Consider the following 25387-nt stretch of genomic DNA (forward strand, 5'->3'; position numbering starts at 1 on the left):
ATCACTTCTGGAGAGGCATGAACTAATGCCTACTCACCCCAGATAGAGCACCAGGGACTGACCAAAAAAAGATAGACCCACTGATGTCTAGCTTAATGGGCCAGTGAGTTTACTGGAGTCATTTACTGGGACATGAATGGTTCAAAGGCAGCTACATCAGACTCGGTGACAACTCCAAGACTTGTGTCATTTACTTGCTATGAGCCTCCCTTCCCCCTCTTCCTTCTCCCTCCTCCTTCTAGGGAGTGTTTTAGTTCAGAGGAACAGCTAGGCAACAGGTGTCCCTCCAGTGTTGGTCAGCTGCCCTTAGCTGGAAGTGAGCCTTTGCTTGGAGCAGGCAATCCTTGAGATGATACAGATCTTCACAGACACATACATGGCTCAAGCCACTCATCCGGAGCTCTTGACACAGCCAGCACTAGTTAGATACTTCAACCTGATAGTCCCAGGCACTTGACTTTATCAATCATCTCACTGCCTGTCTGAGTTGCTTTTCTTTTGCTGCAAAGATACCATGACTAACACAATATACAGAAGAGTTTATTGGGTTTACAGTTTCAAGGGGTGAGTCCATGACCATCATGGCAGAAAGCATCGCTGTAGGCAGTTATGGCACTGGAGCAGTAACTGCGAGCTCACAGGTTGAGACAAAAACTACAAGACAGGGAGAGCTAACTGGGAATGCTGTGTGTGGGCTTTTGAAACCTTACAGCCTGCCCCCAAACACACACCTCCTTCAACAAGACCACACCTCCTAATCCTTCCCAAACATTTCCATTAACTAGGGACCAAGCATCAAATACATGAGCCTATTAGGGGTCTTTCTCATTGAAACCAGCAGTGTCTGACTTCAGGCACACTTGCTTCTTTGGAATCTACACTTCTAGCCACCCAAACCAGGAAAGCAGAAGCCACATGGACAGAGTCTTGCGCTGCCTACCCATGGCACCACAGCTCCACATCCTGCCTGCCTTTGCTATCTGCCTTTTATATTCTATACAGAACCCTCTATACAGAGAAGACTCTCCTTAGTGGATGGAAAGATGGAGGGAAGAGAGGAGACACATCCCCTTCTGACGCCTTGATTTTAATTCTCTCCTTGGTTCTGTTAAGTCTGACACCTCATTTATGATTTGGTTCTCCTGCACCTTTTGCACCTCATCCTGCTGAGCAGCCCCAAAAACCAGACATTGACCCTTTGTATATTAATCCTCTGAGAGCTCTTGGGTTCTGATACAGTGCACTATTGCTTCAGGCGCAAGTTTCCTGACTGCCTCCATGGTCTCGTTTGTGAACAGTGTGACTTGCCATTGACCCCCGTCATGGGCCACCATCTTGCGTTTTCTCTTGATGCTTCTCATTTTCTGCTGTCTGTATTGACAGTTCCTCAGCTTGGCAGACAGCTACTCCCAGCATCCCACCCAGAGAACAACTTGTTATTTAGCTCAAGTGGCATTCAAGCGCAAACGTCCCTGTATCACCAAAGTGGAGAGTTCCTTAAGGCTGGGGACAGTGTGGCAAGCCCTAGCAGGGGACAGACAACAAGCATTGTTCACAGAGCAGGGAGAGGGACCCAGTGGGGCCAGTGCAGCCCCCATGGACATAGGGGTGGCCCATCAGCTCTCTGAACAGGAAGGTGGAGAGTTTTCTAGAACCCAGTCAAGAACAGGACAGATCAGGGGGTGACTCTTTTTGGCCATTTCTACCTAGAAGGCAGAGGATGAGGTGCCTAGGTCTATAGTGAACCTGTTGGAACCAGAGAGAACAGTATTCCAACGTGCATCAGACCACTGTCTCCCCACAGGCTTCTTCTTTCAGCCAACCATTTTCACAGACGTGGAGGACCACATGTACATCGCTAAGGAGGAGTCCTTTGGTCCCATCATGATCATCTCTCGATTTGCTGATGGGTATGTGATCCATCCATCTCCAGGCCTTTTCTCTGTGTGCATGGAGTCTTGACATGAGCTGTAAGAGATGGTCCATGAGGAGGAAACTGAGTCGGTGAAGAACTGTGCACCATGCTTGGGCTGCCTGCCTCTTAAAACACAGGAGGTTCTGACTTCCCTTTGCCTCCCCTCCCCTGGGCCAGGATGACCTCCAGGCCAGCAAAAGCCAATTTCCTCTCATGTCCCTGCTTCCCTTGGTCTGCCCTGCTCTCTCTGACATTACTTACAGCCTGCCAGGTCCAGTTCTCATGGTGTCCTATGAGTAGTAAATTGACCCTACCCAAGTGGCCTGGGACAACTTGGGTCTTACTCAACCTGAATGAGTTTCAGGTTGGCTGGATGGAGTGAGCTTCTTCTCCATGCCACATCTGTATTTTTCTGGTACAAAGGAGGCAGCTGGGCTCACCGGGACTCCGTGAGCCTCCATGGCAGCCTCGGGCAGCTTGGGTCACTGGCCTGGAGCCTGGGTTACATGGAAACCAACTGGAGGTAGCAAGGATCCTTAGGCGCTAAGTTCAGAGCACACTTCTCAGCCCAGCAGTCATTGAGGCCATCAGGTTAAAGAGAAGGAAGGGCCCACTCACAGTGGAGGAGCTACAGATCTTTGGGCACATTTGACCATACATACCTTTTTTTTTTTTTTGACTAATTTTTTTAGGCAAAATGATACCTCCCCCTTCCCTTTTTCCAACCAATGGTCACTATATGACTACAATCACTGTTCTGACTGAAGTCTCACTGCCTTTGCCAAATGGGCACAACTGTAACTCTTTGGTCTGATGTCTGCTGAATGCTCAGTCCACTTCTGCCCTAAGCTGCCTTTCTGGGCTCCGTCCCTGCATGAGTGCCCATGCCCAGATCTGCTCTGTGACGTGCCTATGCCCTGTCACCTCTGACTTCTGCTCTGCTGCCTGCTTCTCCTTCTGTCTTGCTCTGGCCTCTACACAGTTTTTTTCCCTTCTAGAATCTCATAGGTGGGAATCAAGAGAGCTAGCAACTTTGTGGAGGCAAATTCTGATCTTGCCTTGTCCCCAGTCCCCAAATCGTCGTTCTGAGAATCCCTCAGGGAGCCTTGGATTTCCCCCACAGGGACGTGGATGCGGTGCTGTCTCGGGCCAATGCCACAGAATTTGGCTTGGCCTCTGGTGTCTTCACCCGGGATATCAACAAGGCCCTGTATGTCAGTGACAAACTGCAGGCGGGCACGGTGTTCGTCAACACGTACAACAAGACTGATGTGGCTGCACCTTTTGGCGGATTCAAGCAGTCTGGATTTGGCAAAGACCTGGGTAACCGAAACCTGTCTGTGGGACTGCTTTTCGGCAAACACCTGTCAAAGGCCACCAAGGGTCAGGTCTTGTCCCCAGTGCTGGGGTGTCACACTAATCAAGACAACTGGTGGCTGATCAGTTCTTGCTGGGAGGGGACACTCTTGGGGCTAATGTTCTTGCTGAGACAGCAGACAGCAGAGGAAAGGATAGGAGGTTCTAGTCACAGGCAGGCAGGAAGACAACTTCTTGGCAGCCAATAGCCAGTAGGGCACCCATCCCGCCTCTTCCATCACCAGTGTAGTAGGGAAGGTTCTAGAATGGTTGCCCCGTATCATTCTCCTGCCTGCACTGATGCCCAAGCCTACAGATTACTACAGGGATGGCCTGGGTTGGGTGCATGATTTTTCCAGGACCTTGGTTTCTCATCTGTGGAGAGAGCCAGGCTACCCACAGGTGTGTTCCCCAGAGGGGTCCCCTGCACACCCATAAGTGTCCAAACAGTGTGTGCTGTCTTACAGGAGAGGCGGCCCTGAACGAGTACCTGCGGATCAAGACTGTGACTTTTGAGTACTGAAGCCAAGTCTCTGTGAGACTTCTGTGCCTTGTTGTCCTCCTCTCAGGGAGCCCTGGGCCCTGTCTGGATGGCTTAGCACCCTCCTGTCCCCAGAACTGCTTCCTTCAACTGCTGGAGCTATCAGCCTGGACCCCTGCTGGTGACAGAACACCCTCTGAACAGTCGGATGTGACTCCAAGTGGAGTGAGCAGTCATGTCCCCTATGAATAAAAATTGTGAGCAGAGGTCACCTGTACTTTGTGTCACTGCTCTGTCTATGGGTGACTTGTATGGCCCCAGAAGCAATGGTCACCCTGAGTCCTGGGCATGTAGCATCACTTGGCCTTCAGAGAATGAGACTCCTTAATGGGGACACAGAAGGAAATACATGGGTCATCACACACCTCCAAAAGCAGAATGGGTACAAGAGGCTGCAGAAGAGGGTACACCCCAGAAACAGGAAATGAGACTTGGGGAAATGATCCTTGGAGCCCTGGGTCATCAAATACCCCAGTCTCCTCTGCAAGGACCCAGGTTCTCACCAGCCACTCAGTGGACTTGGACAACCACAACTGTAGCCTGGGATCTACATCAGGAACTCCACCTTGGCTGGCATTTCCCTGGACAGCACTCCCATCTTTTGTCATCTGTATTTCTTGTCATTGTACACCACCCCAGCCAAGAGCACAGCCTCTGCAAGGCTTCAGCCTCCTGTGTGCTCACCTGTGGGCAGCTGAGGCCCTCTCCCCTATACCTTCATCCTGGAGGTCCCACATACCACATGTCAACAGATTTACCTTTGCTTTGGTTTACCCAACATTCTCTTCTTGGCATGCCAACCACTACCACCTTTCTTTGGTTCTGCCTCTCTGGGTCCAAAAGTCTTTAAAGGCCTTTCTGTTCTTCTTCAACTCCCCTGGCCAGGCAGGCAGTGACCTGGATCAGCCTAGGCTGTGTGGCAAAGATTTCAGGCCTATGTGGGTATCTTGGACGTCCTCTGCATCCCTGACCTTCTCCTAAGCATGGCACATGCCTCAGAGTGACATTTTGGTCAATGAGAAGCCACATGCCTAATATTGATCCCAGAAGATGGTAGCAGATCTGAGAATTCCTATCTCCTATGATATCACAAACGATGTGATGTATGACGTCACAAGTGATGTGATGTAAACACGTCATTCCTGTGATGTGGTGGGGTTGTGTAAACCCCACCACATGACTGCTGGAGTAGGAAACTGGGGTGTTCACAGTGGCACTGTCACTGGCCATGTGTCCACTAAGTGATAATCAGTGATAAACAGTATATATGTTTTTTTAAAACGATTTAATTATTTTTTTTGTCTCCATGTTTGTGTGTATATGCACATGCATGCAGGTAGCAGAAGAGGATATAAGAGATATCAAACCAGGGTTTAAGGAGTTGTAGGCTGACAGACATGGGTGGTGGGAATCAAACTCAGGTCATCTACAAAAGAAGCAAGCTCATAACCCTTGAGCCATCTCTCTAGTTCGTAAGTGGAGTGGGGGGGAGCTGAAACCAGTTACGGAGTTAAACCTGCAGCAGCCTTATCTGTCTGGTGTGTGTGAGAGATGTTCCCAGTAGACCATGTCCAGTGAGTGATGACCTTGACCATCTAGATTACATGGGTTTACTCTGCTGTGACGTGCACAGTGACATTGCCTGGCAGCAAAGTTCTGGGACCTTATCCTAGTTCTGAGGCGACATAGGACAGTGAACACTGATAGTAGCAATGGTAGCCACAATAGCTTGTGGAGTGCTGCCTGCCATACAGGCTTCTAAATCCTCCGCACACATTTGGACTGTGCATGCTGCGGCCCAGTGAAGGACTAGCCCGCTGAAGCACAGAAGCCAGCTTGCTCAGGGACCTGTGGCTGCTACAAAGCTCCTTTCCCCTCCCAAACGGAGAGACCCTTGAAGCCCACGACGAGAAGTGACACAGAGACCCAGGTCCTGAGTCTCTGGGAATGTCTCTGAAGCCTTCGCTTTCAGGCCACAGTTATAGGGACACCAGTTCCCTAATGGGAGACCCAGACCATTCCCTCCGCATGGAAGCTCTATCCCATGTAGGAGGAAGAGTGGGTTGCTCCCCGGGTCTCACTGCACCTAGGCTGCAGCCTCTCAGAGGTCTTCTTACAGGTCTGTGAAAGACATGTGGCTCTCTCTGTGAGGCTCGTCCTGGGTCACAGTGTGTGTGTGTGTGTGTGTGTGTGTGTGTGTGTGTGTGTGTGTGTGTGTTGGGTGGCAAAGTGCAGTCCCCCTCGCCCTGCTGAAGGGCTCTGGGCATGTCCAGCCTTTTTTCCTGACGCCCGTGGAAGAGAAAGATGAGCTTTTACTTCCACTGCCCATTTTAAAGTGGGACAAGGACATCGTACCACTGTGACCCTAAACACCACCCTGTCATTTCCAACTGCCACCTCTCTCCTTTCCCAGAACCTTTTGTTTTGTAAAGCTTAGGGTTTTTTTCTGCCTTTAAACATGGGCTTTTCATTCCCAGGTAAGGCAAGCTGAGTCTAGGGTTCACATTCAGCTGGGATGGAAACAGAAACATCTCACAGTCTTTACCACATGCTGCTCAGCCAGCTAAAGGGGGGGATAGCCCAGGGGAGAGCAGTCATGTAGGTATGTAGAGCTCTGGGTTCTAGCCTCTGCACCCATGTTTGCACACACGCGGGCGTGTGCGCGTGCGCGCGCGCGCACACACACACACACACACACACACATTAGTAATCTGTAGCCATTATTCTACACATTGTATGTATATTGCATGTAGCCCATGTTATATTTAAAATATGCCACAAGGTTTGTCCTCCCATTCTGACTTTTTTTTTTTTTTGGTTTTTCGAGACATTTCTTTCTTTAAAAGATTTAATGTATATGATTACATACTGTAGCTGTAGCTGTACAGGTAGTTGTGAGCCTTCATCTTGTTGTTGGGAATTGACTTTTATTTTTAGGACCTCTGCTCACTCCGGTTAACCCAGCTCATTCTGGCCCAAAGATTTATTATTATAAATAAGTACACTGTAGCTGTCTTCAGATGCACCAGAAGAGGGCGTCAGATCTCATTACGAGTGGTTGTGAGCCACCATGTGGTTGCTGGGAATTGAACTCAGAACCTTGGGAAGAGCAGTCGGTGCTCTTCCCCACTGGGCCACCTTACCAGCTCCTGTTCTGACATTTCTTCTTTTCACATCTGCTGCCCTCCAAATGAGATAATGCAGGCTTTTTGCAAGGTCCCAAGTAGAAAGATTTGGGTCCTGTGAGGAGTCCTCATGCTCTGGCTCTCCCAGCTGCCCCGGGATACCGTCGCCTTGCCAGCTCCTCCTCATGTGCAGTCAGCTAAACCTATCTTTAGCATCAGGTCAGTTTCCTCAAGGCATCAGCTCAGTCCTAAGAGGAGGGGGTGTTAAGCTCCCTGGGTGCCATCCCTGATGATTGCAGCAAGTCAGGTCTCCAGATGGCAGCAGTGCTTACGTGCAAGCTGTCCCCACTGTGGCCCCCACAAGCTGATCAGCTGCTCCTGACTCCCACCTTCCTCCTCCAGACAGAGCAGCAGTGCTGAGACCACCGCAGAGTCCACACTGACCAGTGCTGTAAGTCATTGTCCCTGGAAGTTAGTCAGTCCAGAGTTAGCCCAGGACCTGTAGGGAGAGGCTTGCTAAAGGTCAGGAGCATACCCAGCCTTCTGAATATGGCACTGCCCGACACTTTCTGGTGGGCGAGACTCAATCTCCTACCTGAAAACAGCAACTGCAATGCCTGTCTGCCCAGTCCAGCTTCTCATGGTGATACGCGCAACCATGGGGTCAGTAGGTGCCGTAAAGTCCAAGTGCTAACACCATTGTTGTGTCAAAATTTTGCTCACACTTATGGTTTTGCAAATTACTAGTGAGTTCTCAATGATAGCCTGTCTTCCTGGGAGCATTTGGCTATATGTACAGCTGCCAGGAAGGGCTAAGGGTGTGGCAGGGTGTGGTAAACTGCTTCAGAGTTGGTCTAGCCCATTGCCAGTCAGGCCCTCTCATGGGACTGGTCTCAGCTATGTGTGGAGGCCAATTGACCTGACAGGACAGGAGTGAAGATGGACTTCCCTACATGTATAAAGAAAGCTAGGCATGCGATTGTGCCCTAAATGGACAGCCTGGGGGTAGGGGGTGTCCTTAGATAGCTCTTGGGTACCTGGAGGGGAGCCGTGAGGGGCCACCCTGGGTAGACTTGAAGCATCATCTAATTAATCAGAAAGAAATTTTTGCATTGGAGAACTTTCTTCCTGTTTTGTACGTGAACTTGATATTTTAAAGTTAGTATTTGAAAGATGACAGGTGTGGTGTTACAGAGCTGTGATCTCCATCCACAAGAGGCAGAGACAGGGTTTAGTGAGTTTGGGGCCAGCCTGGATGACATAGCAAGTTCCAGGCCAACCAGTGTTATACAGTGAGACCTTATCTCAATATAAAAAAAGATAATCCACAGGACAGTCCCTGTGTGTGTGTGTTTGTGTGTGTGTGCGTGTGTGTGTGTGTGTGTGTGTGTGTGAGTGTGCATGTGTGTATGCATATGTGTATGTGAGTGTGCATGTGTGTATGCATATGTGTATGTGCATGTGTGTGTGGGCGTGTGTGTATGTGCATGTGTGTATGCATGTGTGTGCATGTGTGTGTATGTGTATGTGTGCATGAGTGTGTGTGCATGTGTGTGCATGTGCATGTGTGTGCATGTTCATGTGTGGGCATGTGTGCATGTGTGTGGATATGCGTGTGTGTGCACGTGTGTGTGTGTGTGTGTGTGTGTGTGTGTGTATGCATGCATGTCCATCTGTCTTTGTGTGTCTGTCTGTGTATGGGACCCTGAGCATCCTGTGCAAGCACTCTATCACTAAGCCACATCTCAGTCCTGAGCCATCATATAACAGGACCTGGACAATCAAGAGTTGCCACCTCACTCACCAATCATCCATCCACCAACCATCCTTCCATCCATTCCTTCACCAGTTCACTTGCTTAGGACCAATTCGCAGAAAGCCACGGCTTTCGGCACAGGTCATGCTTTAAACCCCTACTCTGCCAACGCAGCATATGTGCCCTTGGACAAGTGGACACCTCTAGCTGCTTGGCTCCCTCACCCATGAAAGGGCACAAGCTCTGCCCAGCCCAGGCTGCCTGCAGATGAGTGGCAGCCAGAGGACCGAGTCCTGAAGACTGAGCTTTCTCCCTTCATCATTGCATCTGCTTACTTATTTGCTGATGTCCCCAAGCCCTGCAGAGTCCCTGCTGACACCCTGCTCTGCTCCTGCCTGCCTCTGGCTACCTCTGTCCTCAGGGACTATGGAGGGTGGCATCCCCAGGGAGCACCAGCCTCATGTGCTGGACTTTGTCCTGCCCTCTGCCTTTTCCAGTGGGTTATCTCCTAGTTTCCCAGAACTCACGGGTTGGCATGTTTGTAGTGAATCTCCTGTTTTCTTTTTTTCTGCCTCTCCTCTTCACTCTCACAGGGCTTTCTGGGTCAGCCCTCAACCAAAGGGTTTGTGCTGGAGTCCTGTCGGGGGCAGGGATGGGGGCTTAGGCCCAGTGTTCCCTTCAAGACTGATACTAGTTATTTGCTTTTCCCCATGCTAGTCAGGTCTCCCTCAGGTTCTGCTACCTCCCCACAGTGCCTCAGTCTGGGGATCAAACTCGTTAAACCTTTATGAAACCTTCAAAAATAAGAGCCAAAAGAAACCCTTTTCTTTGTGTAAGTTGATTTCGTTACAATAAAAGCAAGCAGGCCAGCATGGAATCTAAGGCCAGGGATGGCTATTCCCGGTGATGCCTCCTACTGTCTTTCTATGTCTTACCTGCATGCACACAGGGAGAGCCAGCTGTTAGGGTCTCTTCCTGAGAGGACTCCAGTCCCATTGTGATTGCACCCTGTGACCTTGCTCATTCATTGCTACTTCTTACATAAGCCAGGTTGACAAATGCAGTCACTTTGGGGGCTTGGAATTCAGTACTACATTTTGACGATGTAAGCAATCCAGTCTGTAGTCTCTCCTAACATGTGGAACACTGTCATCTGTTTTTGTTTTGTTTTTCATTTGCTGAAGACAGAATCCAGGAACTGGGCTTGGATCTCCCCTGCCCTTGCCCGGGCATACTCTTTTGTGTTGTATTTACTCTTCAAAACCACTGTCTTGCAGGTCTTGCACAGCAGGTTTCTACAGATGCAGTTGGCAACTTAGAATCTAACCAGGCCTCAGGATTCTTGAATCAGCAAAGAGGAGTAAGTTGGGGCACAAGATCGATTGTAGGAGCTGGTGTCCACTGAGGCTCACCACTGCTGGCTGAGTCTTCCAGGGCTGTATCAGCCTGGGCCACCCACAGCTACCCGCTGCAAAAGACCCTCCTTCCCCTCATCAGTCTTTCTACCTTCTACAGGGTCAAAAGTAATTTCCAGGCCAACCTGCAACTCCTGCAGAAGACTCAGAATTATCAGTCTTGATAAGTGTGAGACCATCACACAAGTTGAAGGACAGAACTTTCATGACACAGACACAGAAGTGTTCAAAGATGAAACATTTAGAAAGGTCAGACTGAAAACAGAGCAAATATGGACCCTAAGGGAAGTCGGCCCTTACATTGTGGCACGGAACGCTACTCCGCCGCCCAGCCCCGCCCCGCCCCGCCCCGCCCTTGGCTCCGCCCTACTCATGGTCCTGCTTCCAGGTCGAGCTTATTCTCACTTGGCCCCACCCCCAAGAGGCCCCGCCTCTGAGGCGTGTCATTGGGTCCTTCGGCACCCAGGGAGCGTCCCCGCACACCCCATTGCTGGCTCAGTGAGCTGTCCTGTGCTCACAAGAAACCTCCAGGGTCTTTGAGAGTTAAATTGATACCTTGGTCAGCCAGACCCTTACTAGAAAGCTTTAAAAACTGGCTTTTTCAAGTTCCACCTCTGTGACTTGGCCCCGCCCACAAGACCCGTCCACCAACCCTCCCCTCCTGTGGCCCCGCCCCCTGTCTGGACGCCTAGGCAGGGCGGGGCTGGCTCGCCTGCTGCCCTTCCCGCTTCCTCCCGCCGCAGGCCTCCACAGTGTCCAGCGCGCGCCTGGCCGCCTCGCTTTCGCCGCCGGCCGGGAGAGGACCGGTAAGCGCGGGCAGGAGCTGGACTGGGAGCCGGGGAAGCCAAGGGAAAGCGGAGCGCCTACGGGCTTCAGGAAGGGGCGTGGAGCGCAGGGTCTGGCTTAGGCACAACGGGGCGGTTCAGTTTGTGGCATCCTTGCTCCAAAGGTCTGCAGGGACCGGCCGGCTCAGGCTCATCCCTGTCCCTCTGCCCATGATGAACCCCAGAGCGCCTGACTCTAGGGGTCATGGTTAACTCCTTCAGTACCCCGAGAGCATCCCTGCCCACCCACCCCACAGCAGGCTCAGCGAGCTGTCCTGCGCTCCGGGTTGTCAAGCTAGAGGTCGTTCAGACTTGAGAAGATACCTCAGTCCACCAGACCCTTTCTGTAAAGCTTTTAAAACTCAGGTTTTCAAACTGCTTCTTCGCCATTAAGACTGCTTAGAGACGCAGCCTTTCCAGCCTGACCCAGATATCTAGATGGTTCCTGACACTGGCTGGCCTCATGCTGATACTACAGTAGCTTAAGAACCACGAATGTAAAGTAGTACAGAGAGGCCTGGAGACAGGCCAAGTGCCCTGTAAGGAAAATACATTATAGAAGGTTATAGTAATCTCCCCTTATTGGAGGGAGGTAAAAACATGTTCCCAAAGAGTGTCTGAATCCTGGAATGATATCCAGACGTATAGATTGTTTTCCTAGTATGCATACCTGTGGCAGAGCTTACCTCGTGAACTAGACATAGTAAAAGAGCACCCCTGAGGCAGAGCAGGTATAATGATACACTGTGATGATTGTCACCATCACTACACTTGTGCCAATTTTAAGTAGAATAAGGGTTGCTTGGCCAACAGCACTACCACCCTAACAACTGTTGAGAGGGTGTCTAGCCAATGGGCAGCATCTGCAGCGTAGATTACTAGTCCAAGGAACGCCACATGTTCTAGGAGGGACAGTGTGGTGTTAACTGAATCGGTCCACTGTGCTGCTAAGAACTGAGTACAATTCAAAACCTACAAACCCTTTATTTCTAGAAATGTTCTCTTCATATTTTTGGACCCCAAATGGTTGCTGGTAACTAAAACCTCTGAGGGTACCCCTAGGATAAAGGGTTTTACAGTGCTCCATTAAATACCGAGGTGGATCGTATTTACTCGGCCTCCCAAGGCCCACGCATCTGTGAAGAGGAGAAATTGGGATTCCAACCCTGAGTTTGGGTTCCCTTACTGTCTCACTGGGATGTTCTATACAGTCAAGAAGGTGAAGTGCAGACATGCTTTCCTTATTGCTACATAGTGGGCATCTAAGAGGCAAGCCCATCCATCCCAGAAACTCAGCCCACCTGCCTCATGGTTAGAATGTCCCTACCTGTCCCAGTCAAGTGAGCATCAGCTTGTGCGCTGTGCCAGAACCAGGCCGCCCAAAGGGATGTTTGGTACAATCCTCCCAAATGATGAGCAGGTGCTCACAGGCCTGTGTTTAAGGCCAATCTCGATGGGCAGTGTGATGCTTCTGAATGGTAGTGTTTAGTGTCTGAATGACGAACCACCCCTGTTACCAGCTAAAGCGGCTTCATAGAGTAATGTGAGGCTCTGTCAGCCAGCCCTGTCCCATCCCCTTTCAAAGCCAACTTACCTACAGGAGGGTCTTTAATCACTGTTATCCAGTACTGATGTTTCCTGGACTCCTCACTTGACATTGAGCTTTGAGGCTTGTGTATAGCACACCCACTTTCTCAAGGTGACCAAACACTACCTGGTGTACTTAGGGGTTCGCTGACCCCTGAGCCCACCCTAGGATCCCACACTACAGTTAGTACCCTTCTCCACTAAGCCTCCAGCATACCTTGGGCTAAAAAGCCATATTTTCCTAGAACTAAGTACCCACTCCTCCTTGGTGCCACCTCTGTCTTGTCCCACGTGGCCTGGTTGTTCACCGGTTTAATTTTTAACGGCACCAGTGATGTCATTCTCATTAGACACTTGAACATTCCCAGTGAATCTTCAGTCACCTTCGTAGGATGGAGGTCCCTGCTGATGGGCCAGGGTATCCCCGACTGGTGGATGACTGCTGGATGCTGACTTCGAGGCTGAGCCAGGTCAGGGGACTGACTTGATTCCCATGGCATACCCTGGCCAGGGTGCATGTGTGGCGAGGATCACTGCCAGTTGGCAGGTGTGCAGCCTTTTGTTCTCATGGATCTTGGGCCCCTCTAGAGGAGTAACAAAGCACTTTAGCGAGGTTGCTGTTAGCTGCCTCTGCTGAGCTTCACTTTCCCCAGGGGACCTCCAGAGCAGCCCAGCCTTTCATCTTTCACACCCAACCAAATATTTTCTTCCAGAGTTTTAAGAGTTTTAAATTCATATTTATCCATGTGTCTGTCTGTCTGTCTGTCTGTCTGTCACAGTGTGCTTGTGGAAGTCAGAGGACAACTTAGAGTCAGTTCTCTCCTTCCACTATGTGAGTCCCAGGGACTGAACTCAGGTTGTCAGGCTTGGTGGCAAGCACCTTCACCTGCTGAGCCATCTCACTGCCATCTTGTAAATTTTGTTCAGAATTTTGCCCTGTAGTATGTTTGAACTTTAATACTCTTGGATTGATCTCTTTTTCTCTCTTTTTTTCTCTTCCTTACTCTCTAGGGGTCTGGATCTGTGATTTTGGATCAAAAGGCTTTCTTTTATAGTTTTTTTATTTTGTTATTTTCCTTGTTTGGTCCTTCTGACTATTCTCTCTGGCTGTTCACCACATCCGAGCTCTACCCTGCCAGCAGAGGGCGCCTAAACAAAGCAACCCTCTGCTCCTGTCCCTGAGACCTGGAGGTGTCTGCCGGTAGAGGGAGACTCCTTCAGATTAGTGCCAGGTGTGTTGACCGGTGGGATGGATACCCTGCTGTCCCCAGTGGTTGCACCCCATTGATTTGCACAGGTAATGAGACATGAGCCATGCACATTGTCCAAATTCTTCAAACATTTGTGTTTTTACTAAGACTGGTACATTATTCTCCTGGAGACATTTAAGCAAGCATCATGGTAGGAGTGCCTATCCAGTCGCCCTCCATATCCGTGGGTTCCTCATCTGTAAAGTCAACTGATCTTGGACCTGAAAATATTCAGCAGAAACAGCTGTATCATTTGAATATCCACAGACCCTTGTGTTTGTCATATTAGCTGAATAACCCATGGCCATTTCTATAACACAGGCCTGAGCACTGCTGGGCAGTGTCACAACTAGAAGGGCATGCCTAGGCCTTATGCAGGTGACATGGTATATAAGGAACTTAAACACTGTAAGTTCTGACCCCTACAGGCATCTTGGACCTCGCCAGCACCGCTACACATACCGAGGGAGAACGGAGAAATTCTTTCCGTTTTCCGGAATTTCTGTAATTTCACTACTATTTGTGTGTGTGTGTGTGTGTGTGTTTCTAGAGTTTTGGGGACCTCACCAAATTCAAGTAGGACAAAATTGCAATCTCTCTGGGCAGTAGTGGTAGAAATTTTCTTCTACATGGCTTATTATGGACTGGGAGCCAGGCCATGCAATCCAGTGAGGGACTTCTCTGGATCAGCCTGGCTAGAAAGCCCTGATTCTCTATCATGACCTGGTTTCTTTGTATATTTGGAAGTTCATTCATGACTAACCTTAATCTCAGTACAATTATCGGTCAGCCAGGAGTTATAGTAGGCTTGTTTGGCCTTGCTTGCTGTGTTGCCTGGGCTGACCTTGAATTCCTGGGCTGGCCCCGCATAGTATCCTGAGTGACCGGAGTTACAGGTGCTGACCACCAGGCTGGGCTGGTGTGTTTCCTGTGTGCCCAGCATCAGCTGCGTGGCTCCGTTCCCCTACTTGCCTAGTTCTTGGAAAATAGGGGCCTCTTTAGCTGCTTATCTCTCTTGACCACACACACTTAGCAGCCACGAATGCTGCCTCCTGCCTGGTGGTCCTATGGCACTAGGCTGGTTCAGCTTTCCTGTCTAGTTCTTATTTTTCCAGCGTATTTGGACTGGTCCATTGGCTCCTGCTTACATACGGGATGTGCTTGCATAGCCTCCTCAGATGTGGCTCAGTTGGTAAAGTGCTTGTGCCCAGCTTGTGTGAAACTCTGGATTCAGCCCCCGACCCCCACTGTGCCACATGATCATGGCAGTGCACACCTGTAATGTCAGAGCTCCACGGGGGGAGGAGGAGGCAGGAAGAGCAGAAATTCCAGGTCATCCTTAGCTACAAATCCAGTTTGAGGCCAGCCTGGGCTACATGCCTCTTAATTTGCACTGCCGTTGCTACTGTTTGCTGCTGACTCGGCTGCTGTAGGGTCTCGATGGCCCACTGCTCTTTCACTTTAACTATCTACTCCTGTCCTGAAAGCACCTTGATGTCCCACGGTCCTGTGGTCATCTCATTATCTCATTTTTTTTTTATTCCATTGTTCTAATTTATGGGACTCACCATCCCTCCCAGAATCTTGGGAAACCTTGGAGTAGTTTTGTTTTGTTCACAAGAAAGTTCATTTTCAGTCCTTCAGTGCTGTGAGCCAGGCTGTCCTCTGAACATGCAGCAGAGGATGTTTTGGGGGGCTTTTTTTGTTTTTTGTTTTTTTGTCCCACACGGGAAGTCTTCTCTCAGCCCTGTCCCCTAGAGAAGATTGGATGGACTATTTTGGAATCACAGAGTGAGTCTGGCCATTATCTTGTCATTCTATAACACATTCTATAATAGTGATTCATTGTTTCTCAGCGTTCTGGGGGTACTGGGCAAATCTCAGCCCCAGGAGGGCCCGCTGGGGTCACTGACTGTCCCTCGTTCTCCACCTCCCTCCTCCCAAGCCTCTGGTGCCTGTGAGGCCCTGTGTGACACACAGCGCTGCACACCGCCCTTGCCACTGCCCGGCTAGCCACGGGCTGCCTTCAGAAGCATGCACACCATACTCCATAGCCTTGGACTTGTGTTCTCTGCCTGAGGGGAGTGTCCTCAGGGTGTGCACACTCGCTACCAGCTTTGTCGGTTTGGACTAAGGGGTTCCTTGAGTTCTTTAAACATGTTTGGTTTTTTTTTTTTGTTTGTTTGTTTTTTGTTTGTTTTTGATTTTTTGAGACAGGGTTTCTCTGTGTAGCCCTGGCTGTCCTGGAACTCAACTCTGTAGACCAGGCTGGCCTCGAACTCAGAAATCCGCCTGTCTCTGCCTCCCAAGTGCTGGGATTAAAGGTGTACGCCACCACCGCCCGGCTCTTTAAATATGTTAACAGACCCACCTTGAGGTTTTCTCCAGGCCAATGTCTGGTCCTCCTTGTGGACACTTCCTGTTAGCTGCTTTGTTCTGTTGGAGATGTACTTTCTTGCTTCTGTGTCTCATGTTTGTTGAAGTGAATTTGTTTTTACATCTCATTTGTTGTTGAAAACTGGAGACTCTCTCTAGTGAGCCATTTCTCAGACCAAGAATCTCCTATGAGGAGGCGTACTGTGGCCACTTGTGGTGACCTCTGAAGTCGTTGAACACCATTCTGTGTTGTTATTGTTGCCAAGTGACCTATTATGTCTCACCACCCAGTCCACAGTCCCCACTGAGGGATAATCCAGGCACTCCTCCACCTCTCCCACCCTAAAGCCCTTAGTACCCCCTGCCCACATCTTCACCCTATGCCTGTCAGCCATTTTCTGAACTTTCGTCCAACATTGGACGTGAGCCCTCCTGCGTGTCCAGATGGCCTTGAAACATCTCCTGCCCCTGTGCAGTTCCTTTTGACCCTTTTCATCAGCCTGTTATTGTTTCAGAGGTTTTCAGTACTTGAGGTCTCCAGACAATCTGCAGAGGGAGTGTCCCCAGAACCTCATATAGGCGTAAGGACGAGTGCTCTTCTGGAGCTCTGGTTGCTGGTTCTCTCAAGGAGAACTGAGGTTCTAGTTTCTTTTCTCATTGTTATGAACAAATACCTGATAGAAGCACTTTAAGGGATATTTCTTTTTGCTCAGGTTTGAGAGAGTGCAGGCCATTGAGGCAGAAGGCACACGGGCACGCATCTGGGCAGTCCAGGAAGTACCTTTCTCAGGCATATGCATCTCTGCAGGGCATGCCTCAGCAATGCCCTGGGCACTTGTTAGTCTAATTCCATGGGCAGACAGAATCAACCCTCCCAGCCACCCATCTTCCAGGCTACTAAAGGCAATGAGACTGATTTGGAATGTCACTAACTAATATGGTGAAGGTCACAATGTTCCTGATAGTCCTTGCGTTGCTACAGCCTTGGCTTAATTCCCAGAGTTCTGACAAAGGTGGTTCTGACTGTTTCTTGCTGGTCAGTCATTCATTCTTGTTGGATGTTGGCATTGAGGTTTGAAGCCAGCACATGCCAGATGTGTGCTCTGTTCCTCCTCAGTGCCAGGTCAGGTTTTTGATTGGTTGGTTGATAGGGAGCCTCACTCTGTTACCTCCAGTGCACATTTAGTGATCCTTCTATGGGTGTGTTTCATCCTCAGGCCTGTGTGTATGACACTCATCAGCAGAGAATGGGGGTGGTGGAAGCTGTGATTCTGTAACTTCAATCTCTTGTTGTAATTGTTGTCTGGGAGGCTTACTGCCTCCATCGGCTAATGTAGGCCTAGGCCTGGAAGCTTCTAGCCTCCTGACAATCTAATCTAGGCCTAGAATGTTTTCAGCCTCTGAGACTTGCTGCTGAATAAGCTCACCCTTTCTTGTTCTTTCTGATCTCTCATGAGTTGGTTCATCTTAGCTGTTCTGGCTCAGACTCCTCTCCCAGCTGATTTATTCAATCTAGCCTTTCTCTCAGCCTCTGAATTGTTCTGCTTGGCCTCAAACTAACTCTAGCAATCTCTCTCTCTCTCTCTCTCTCTCTCTCTCTCTCTCTCTCTTTCTTTCTCTCTCTCTCTTTTCAAGGCAAGGTTTCTCTGTGTAGCCCTGGCTATCCTGGCACTCACTCTGTAGACTAGGCTGGCCTCGAACTCAGAAATCCACCTGCCTCTGCCTCCCAAGTGCTGGGATTAGCATGTGCCACCACTGCCCAGCTCTAGCAATCTTTTCTCATCTTCTGGCTCCTTCTCGTTCTCTTGCTCATTCTGTCTTTACCTGTGTCTAGCTTGTTCTCTCTTCAGTCTCTGCAAAACTCTCCTGCTAAAACTGTCTCCTCCTTCTCTCTGCTGTTCGACTCTCCCTCTCAACTCTACTGCACTGCTCGCCAGGACCTCTACTGTATTCCTGTACTCTTTCTTCCTGTGCTGTCTGTCTCTCCCTTAAGTCGCTTCCCTTTCCTCTCTCTTCTCGTGAGAGTTGGGCATATCCTACTCTGTCAAATCCTTCTCTGATTTGCCACTTTTTTTTGCCACTCAATTAGACATCAAATATGGATGCTTCCATCTACAAACTAACTTTACTTTTGTTGTTTGGGATTAAAGATGTGTACTAAGGGTGAGTCTGCATTCCAGCCAGAAGGATTAAAGTTGTGTGCTAAGGGTTCAAATAACCTGTCACAGTCAGCCCTGAATGGCAGCTGCCAGGTGGATGGATGGAGGTCCTGGGGAGTCAGCCCTGTCACTCTGTGTCTCCCAGGTCAGGGCTGCTGGGCTCAGCCGTGTGCTGATGGAAGGGACGGAGGCCCGACAGAGGAGGCTGGAAGGCTGTGGCAGGCCGAAGGAGCTGGGGCCATCGCCCAGCTACGATGCAGGAAGACTTCCAGAAGCTTCCAAAGATGGACATCTGGAGGTCTCTGACAGCCAATGCGTGGACGCTAAATCACTGGAGGCTCAGCCTGGCAGGGAGACTGCCCTGATCATTGGCTTTCAGGTGGTAATACCTTTCCTGCTTGCAGGCCTGGGACTGTCCTGGGCTGGCTTGCTTCTGAACTATTTCCAGGTAAGAGACAGCTTCCTGGGGGCAGGGGAACCTGAGGAGTGGGCCGCTGAAGCCAGCTGGAGGGTTGGGAATCCTCTGCACACACCATCTTTTCCATGTATTGGGTGAGGTTCTTTCAGCTTATTAACCCAAGTTAAGCACAGTCAGATAGGGGCTAGGCTCATGCCCTACAGAAACATCCAGATTCACTGGACCACTTCCTGTCTCATTTGTTCTGTGAGGGAGTAAGGAGCAGACAGCTAGTTTGTTTCCATTGCAGAGACTAGAAGGCTAATGTCAAGATGTTTCAAGGTGGTTTCCCTCCTCCGAGGCCTCTTTTGTATCTTCCCTTTGGGTCTCCTTGTTTTCTCATGGGCAGCACATGTTGTATTAGGTCTGTGCTACTGACCTCCTTTTCACTTCCCTGTTAAAGGCCTTGTCTCCAGAAATAGTCACACCTGGAGGTGTGCAAGGCCAAGACTTCCACAAACGCATGCACTGGGAGGGACACAGCTGCCCATAGCAACAGCTTAACATAATGTTGATACCAAATGCTGCCACGAGTGACCCTTAGCCATGTCCTACACACCTGAGGCAGTCTGTGGGTCTGTCACCACAAGAGAACTGCCAGGCCCAAGGACCTGCATGCAGCTTGGATGGCTGTCACCAAATCTTCTTCCTAGTCCAGGACAAATTGTAGGAGATGCCCATCATATTTTATTCCCCATCCCATCCACCCTCCTAACTGTTCCACATCCCATACTTCCTCCCCTCGAACCCCTGTCTCCACGTGAATGTCCCCATTCCACCATGCCACCTGACCTCTAAACTCCCTGGGGCCTGCAGTCTCTTGAGGGTTAAGTGCATCAAGTGAAGTAACTCAGACCCAAAGGGACATGCATGGGTATGGTATGTACTCACTAAGAAGTGGATATTAGCTAAAAAACAAAACACAAAAACAAAAAACCAAAAAACAAACAAAAAAAAACCAAAACCAAAACAAAAAAAACCCTACAGAATACCCAAGATACAGTCATGTGTTAATTTTTATCACTGTCTAAAATTCAGCAGATTACAATGTCATACTTGAAAAGTTCACAGCCTCTGTGGTCCAGGACCTGTCTCTCCTAAGGGTAGGGGTGTTTTCCTTCTTACTGCCTGTGCAGCCATTTGACCCAGGCTCCTCCTTCTTCCTCACTACTGTTTCTGGTGCCACAAGGCACCTGATTCATTTATGTGCTGCCCGTCAAAGGAGCCCATGGTTGCCTTACCATCTGGGTCACCTTACCACAGAGGCTTGCTGCTCTTGGTGGCAAGCTGGGTCACTAGGTTCCATCGCCAGTGCACAGGAGGAGTTGTATAGAAGCACCATAGAGGGCAGGCGGCAGGAGTACTGGGGCTTGGTCTGAGGCATCATAGTGTGGTTTCCTTACACGTACCTCCTTACTGGTTTCTGTTGTTTGCATACATGCTGTGTTCGAATGTGGTTTGCCCCCACCACAGCGCTTGTGAAGGCTTCGTCCCTAGTGTAGCTCTGTTGAGAGGTGGTAGAGCTTTCAGGAGGCACTTTGGATACATTAGTGTGATTTCCTCAGAGGGTCCGTTGTCCCGAGACCAGATTGTCACAAAGGGAGTTTGGCTCCCTTGGCTTTTCTCTTGCTTCCTGTCTTGTTGTAAATTCACAACATCTATGTCCACCTGCCTCCCGTCTCTGCCTTTCCACAGAGACACGGTGCAGCCTGTGGCGCTCCAGAAGCTGTGGACTGGATGGTACTGTGCTCCCAGAATTCCAGAACCACAAACTGAAATCAACCGCTTTCCCTTTATAAATTAGCTAGACTCTAGGGTTCTATTATAGGAACAGGGGAGGGGGGAGCGATGGGGAGGGGCAAGCCTTGGTAAAATGCTTACCATGCAAACATGGAAACTTAACTTTGGATCTCCAACACCATATAAAAATCTGGTGGCAAGGGCCAGACAATGAATGATAGTGCATGGCTGGATTGAGACAATCCCTGCAGGTTGGTGCTGTGCTGGCTGCTGAAGACAGAGAGGAACCAGCCCCAGGTATAGACACGTCTGCATTTTATGCTAGCATTGGCACCTTCCACAAGGTCACTCTAGCTTGGGATCCTTTAAGCCTAGCACTTGGGAAGCAGAGGCAGGTAAATCTCTATGAGTTAGAGGCCAGTCTGGTCTACAGAACAAGTTCTAGGTCAGCCAGGCCGGTTACACAGAGAAACCCTGTCTCAAAAAAAACAAACAAAACAAATCTGGTAGGAAGGTGGAGAGACCCAAGGATCCCCAGGGCTTGCTGCCAGCCAATCCAGCCAAATTGGTAAACCCAGGTTTAGTGAAAAACTTAACTTGAGCCACTGCGACACAGTGCCAGGGAGTACCTGCCAGATCTTGGTGCCCCACCCTGAGCAGACGCAGTCAGGATAATTCTCATTGTGGTGGAGAACAGCTTTGGGGTGAGAGGAGGGAGCATCTATACGAAGAGAGCAGAAAGGGTGGGCTTTGTGGGGAGCAGGCTCCGCCCCAGCTGACTGCAGTGGGCTCAGCCATCTCTAGCGGTTAGATAGCAGTGAGCACAATGTAAGAGCCAGGCAGGTGCCCTGGCTCATCCTGGGATCCTTCCTGCGTGAGACTGGCTGGCTAGCCCTCACTGGTGAAAAGGGGTTCCACTCTAGACTACGAAGATATGACTGCTACCCAGGGCTGGGCAAGTGAGAGCCATAGCATTTCCATCATTCAGGGACAGGCAGGCTCCAGGCTTGGACCCCTCACTATGGAGGACATTTCTCTGGAGACCCAGGGATATTCCTTAGTATCTTAGCCACTACATTTGGCTACTTGCTGAAGAAAGCATCTGGCTGGAGACCTTGCCCACAAGAGTGAGAGCCACGGGGGACTCCTGGTTAGGTTACTCAGAGCCCTGCCAGCTTGAGTATGTGCTGGGGACAGTGCTGTCTTCATGTCCACTGCCTGTAGAAAGGGCTTCCCTTCTCTCTTGTGGTGCTGAGCCTGTCACTAAGGCCATGAGCATGTGAGGCAGGTGCTTCCCTGCTCACTTACACCCCAGGGTCCCTGACCAGGTTCCTTTCCCTTGTTGTTTCTGCCATTCTGTTCATTCATTCGTTCACTCATTCATTCTGGTAACATGCACCGTGTGTGCACACAACCAGACACCATGCATGGGTTCCTAGTGAACAAGACAGACAAACAGGTCATCCTCCTGTGGTACTCATGATTGAGTGGGGAGAGTCAACAGATGCATGCATCTGTGCCAGACAGCAAGGCCAGACAGAAAATAGCTAAGCTATGCCAGCACAGCCCGGGAGGGAGGGAAGTTGCCCAAGGCCTCCTGGTGGAGATGCTGGTGAGGAGCCTGAATCTAAAGAACACTTGAGAAGCTGCTGTGGGCTTTCACCTCTGTCCCTGGGTTCTGCTGGCTCACACCAGATACAGCCTGGTGTCTGAAGCCTGAGCAGTGGGGATGTTTTCATGGCCAGCTAGCCCGTCCTGTCCAGGTGCAAGGTAGCTGAGAGCACAGCCTCTGGAAACTGCTCCTGAGGGTTTCACAGTTCTCTTGGAAGCTAGGATTGGTGATGCGATGCTAAAGCCCTGTGCCTCCCACCGTGTTAGAGACAGAACCTGACCTCACACATCCTGACACTCTACCTCCTGGGGTGGGTGGTGGAGTTGTTGGACATAAACGTAGGCACTGCTGATGGGCCCTACTCCCTCACGTCCAGGACTCTGGGACAGGCTGGAGGCCCAGGGATCAGAAGGACTGTGCAAGGTCACCCAGGAAGCCACTTGATGCTTGACCCAGATCTGAACGATGCCCAGTTAGGCTATGAGATTTTCCACCGTGCTGGAACTATTTTTAAAATCACATTGAGATGTTCTGTGTTGTGACCCAGTAAGCCGTGTTGACGTGTGTTGTTCTCAGCTTTCCCGGGGAAAGTACCGTTTCTCACACAAGTACGTTCTTTTATTTATTTCTGCTGAAAGCTTAATAGTCCTCAAAGCAAGTTGTTACAATACTCAGCACACACTGTAATCCTCCTGCCCACTACAGGTGACCACTTCAGCACTGGGTTTTAGTAACTCCCTAAACACCCCTCTCTTCTCCTCCGACTCCCTCTCCCTCTCCCTCTTCCTTTCCCTCTTTCTCCCTGTCTCCCTCCTTTTCTCTCTCTCCCCCTCCTCTTCCATTCCTCCATCCCTCTCTCACTTTCCCTCACCCCCTTCTCTACTGTGTGTTTCTCCAAGGCTGATGAGCTTACTCAGGGGATTCTCCTGTTCTGGTGAGAATGGCAGTGTGTGTGACCGGATGAGTCCTGTTTAGATGGATGATCCCAAGCTAGAGTGACCTTGTGGAAAGTGCCAGTGCTAGCATAAAATGCAGACGTGTCTGTGCCTAGGGATGGTTCCTCTCTGTCTTCAGCAGCCAGCCAGTCTCAATCCAGCCAGTGCGCTGATGCCAATGGCTTCTGCAGGCCCTTTCTCCGCATGAACTCACATGTGTTTGGACCAAGGCAAACCACAGATCACAGACCATAGGGAGGGTTGCCTGCGTGGATGCTAGGCATGTGCTCTCCCATTAAACTACACCTTCTCAGTGGGAAGCGGGAGTGGGGAAGGGGAGTTGGGGGGGATGGTAAGAGGAAAGTCATTGTTTTCCTTAAGCGTTTGTACACTTTGTGATGAAGGCAAATCCCCCTGGAGTCTTAAATTCTTTGTTTGCAAAACGTGGGCATCATAAGCTGTGAACCCAGGGAGGCGTTCTGTCCAGTGAGTGGGATGAAGGGCTTCAGACCTCGCTCCCAAACAACAGCACTGCTCAGACAGGCTTCTTCTTGGGAGGGCTGGTTAGGCATTCCTGTTCATACTTCCACAGAGCCACTGTGGCTCTTACTTGTACTTAAGAGATTCTGGGTAAGGATCTTGTGGGGCTTTGACTCAGAGATTAAGAGGCACCTCACCTGGCCACAAGGACAATCGCTATTGAGGGCAGCCAAAGGTGTGAGGACCAAAGCATGACAGAGGGGTCCCTGAGAAGCTCCTCCCAAGGGTATGCAGGGTAACATGGCTGTGTGCTCTGACAGAGATGGCTCAGGGCTGGGTGTCCTTTCGGAAGGTGAGGCTCCCTTGCATGCTGTTGCCACATCTTGAGGGTTCCTCCTTAGAATGCCCATGTGGGTTGCTGATAGGGAGAGCAAGCATGGTTGGTTGTTGGGGGAGATGTGTGAGAAGTCCCAAGGTTGTGACTGAGATGGTCTCCTGAGCTGGAGCTGAAGGGGCAGATCAGGGAAAACTTTGAGGGCAGCAGATTGGATATAGGACTGCAGGAAGGTGTCTGGGCTCAGCATGCTTTTCTGGCAGATGTTCACTGAGGTGCAAGGCTTGACACAGGCACTATGGAAGACACTGCAATGAAAACTGGGGAGTTTAGGGTACTTGATCCTGCACAGAAGGCTGCGAGGGACAGTCAGGAAGCTCAGAAGAGGCTAGAGATGATGGAGGGGCTAGGGGCTGGTGGAGAAGCTGGTGCAAAGGCTGGTGGAGAGGCTGGGGGCTGGTGGAGAGGCTGGTGCATCTGGGATGAAGAAAATCTAGAGCATGGACAAGGTGCTGAGGTCCAGTTCTAGGCTGCTGTATGGCTCAGCCTCCCAAACTCAGAAGCACCTCCCATACCAACCCATTCTGGTCACTGATAGTTGAAGCATCCCAATGGCAGCACCTATTGGTCATGTGCAGATCCTGGCCCGAGGTGTCTCACTCACCTGCACACAGCCTCTTCATGTGCTCTGACCACTTGGCTTTCAAACAATTGAGTGTGCCAAGAGACAGAGAAGCCCAGAAACTACTCCATGTGGTAGCTTCTCCACCCTGAGCTGCTGGCTAGGCCATCAGGAGAGGTATGGCTGGCCCACCAGAACCAGGATCAAAGTTTACAGCCTGCACCTCTGCCTCCTGCGACAAACTTAAAAAAATGAGCAGAAGAGAGTAAGTAGAGATGTGCTGAGGATTTCCGGGGCATGCGGGTTGGGGGGGGGGGGGTCAGTTGGTTAGGGAGGAAGTTCTGCCTGGGGAGATAAAGGAGTTTGGACTTGAGCATGAGACAGACGATCTGTGAAAGGAGATGGAGGCAAGGTGTCTGAGAGGGTGGTGCGGTAGGCATGGGACAGAGGGGAGGCCAGGACTCCGAGGTGAGCCCTGGGTTAGTAGAACTCAGTCAGACCTTCAGCTTGGGACCTTTGCTGGTAGAAACCTCAGTTTGTATTCTGTCGGCCCTTTGGCCTGGAAGTGTTCCTCCCTGCCCATGGCAAATACAAAGGGACACGCTCAGCATCCCTAGAGTCCAGTGTAGCTTCCTAGCCGGGCCCCCTTCCCTCTAGTGGGAGCAGCAGGGCCTGTTCCGATCTTTCTGAGCAGAAGCAAGCTGGATAAAGTCTTCCAGGCCTTTGAGGGAAAGCAGGACCATGGTTCTGTGAGCACGGCTTTTATACTGTGGCTGTGAGCCCCCGCACACTGGCACAGAGCTGACCACAGGTGTCACTTTCATCTTGCAGTCTCTCAGAGTCCTTGACCTTGCGGGACAGAAGCCCGTATGCGTGGGCCCTGGTGAGTATCCCTGAAGCTGT

General features: G+C 50.4%; 2 protein-coding genes and 2 long non-coding RNA genes across 9 annotated transcripts in view; 2 read left to right on the plus strand and 2 right to left on the minus strand.

Annotated features, from left to right (window-relative positions):
* Nucleotides 1-4029, plus strand: part of Aldh1l1 (aldehyde dehydrogenase 1 family member L1) — a 52734-nt gene extending 48705 nt beyond the window's left edge. Inside the window, exons 21-23 of the mRNA XM_031382554.1 lie at nt 1805-1910; nt 3039-3238; nt 3739-4029. Coding sequence (XP_031238414.1) covers nt 1805-1910; nt 3039-3238; nt 3739-3794 — 362 coding nt within the window. The 3' untranslated portion in view covers nt 3795-4029. The remainder of the gene's footprint in view (nt 1-1804; nt 1911-3038; nt 3239-3738) is intronic.
* LOC116099260 lies at nt 1071-4853 on the minus strand. Its single transcript, XR_004122178.1, has 2 exons — nt 4571-4853; nt 1071-1968 (listed from the first exon to the last, which is right to left on the minus strand). It is a non-coding gene; the product is annotated as an uncharacterized LOC116099260 (long non-coding RNA).
* Nucleotides 4854-7298: 2445 nt separating this feature from the next.
* Nucleotides 7299-25387, plus strand: part of Slc41a3 (solute carrier family 41 member 3) — a 48949-nt gene continuing 30860 nt past the window's right edge. Inside the window, exons 1-2 of one of the 6 annotated variants that reach the window (XM_031382568.1) lie at nt 7299-7388; nt 18450-18752. In XM_031382568.1, the coding sequence (XP_031238428.1) occupies nt 18480-18752 (273 nt within the window). In that variant the 5' untranslated portion in view covers nt 7299-7388; nt 18450-18479. Of the gene's footprint in view, nt 7389-10335; nt 10358-10784; nt 10915-13636; nt 13752-18449; nt 18753-24850; nt 24897-25315; nt 25368-25387 lie in introns of those variants that run through there. The other 5 variants (XM_031382569.1, XM_031382566.1, XM_031382567.1 and 2 more) reach the window with 5 other exon arrangements.
* Nucleotides 13839-16416, minus strand: LOC116099263. Its single transcript, XR_004122179.1, has 2 exons — nt 16141-16416; nt 13839-13990 (listed from the first exon to the last, which is right to left on the minus strand). It is a non-coding gene; the product is annotated as an uncharacterized LOC116099263 (long non-coding RNA).

Source organism: Mastomys coucha, unplaced genomic scaffold (genome assembly GCF_008632895.1).
Source record: "Mastomys coucha isolate ucsf_1 unplaced genomic scaffold, UCSF_Mcou_1 pScaffold20, whole genome shotgun sequence".
In the NCBI taxonomy this organism is placed as follows: domain Eukaryota; kingdom Metazoa; phylum Chordata; class Mammalia; order Rodentia; family Muridae; genus Mastomys; species Mastomys coucha.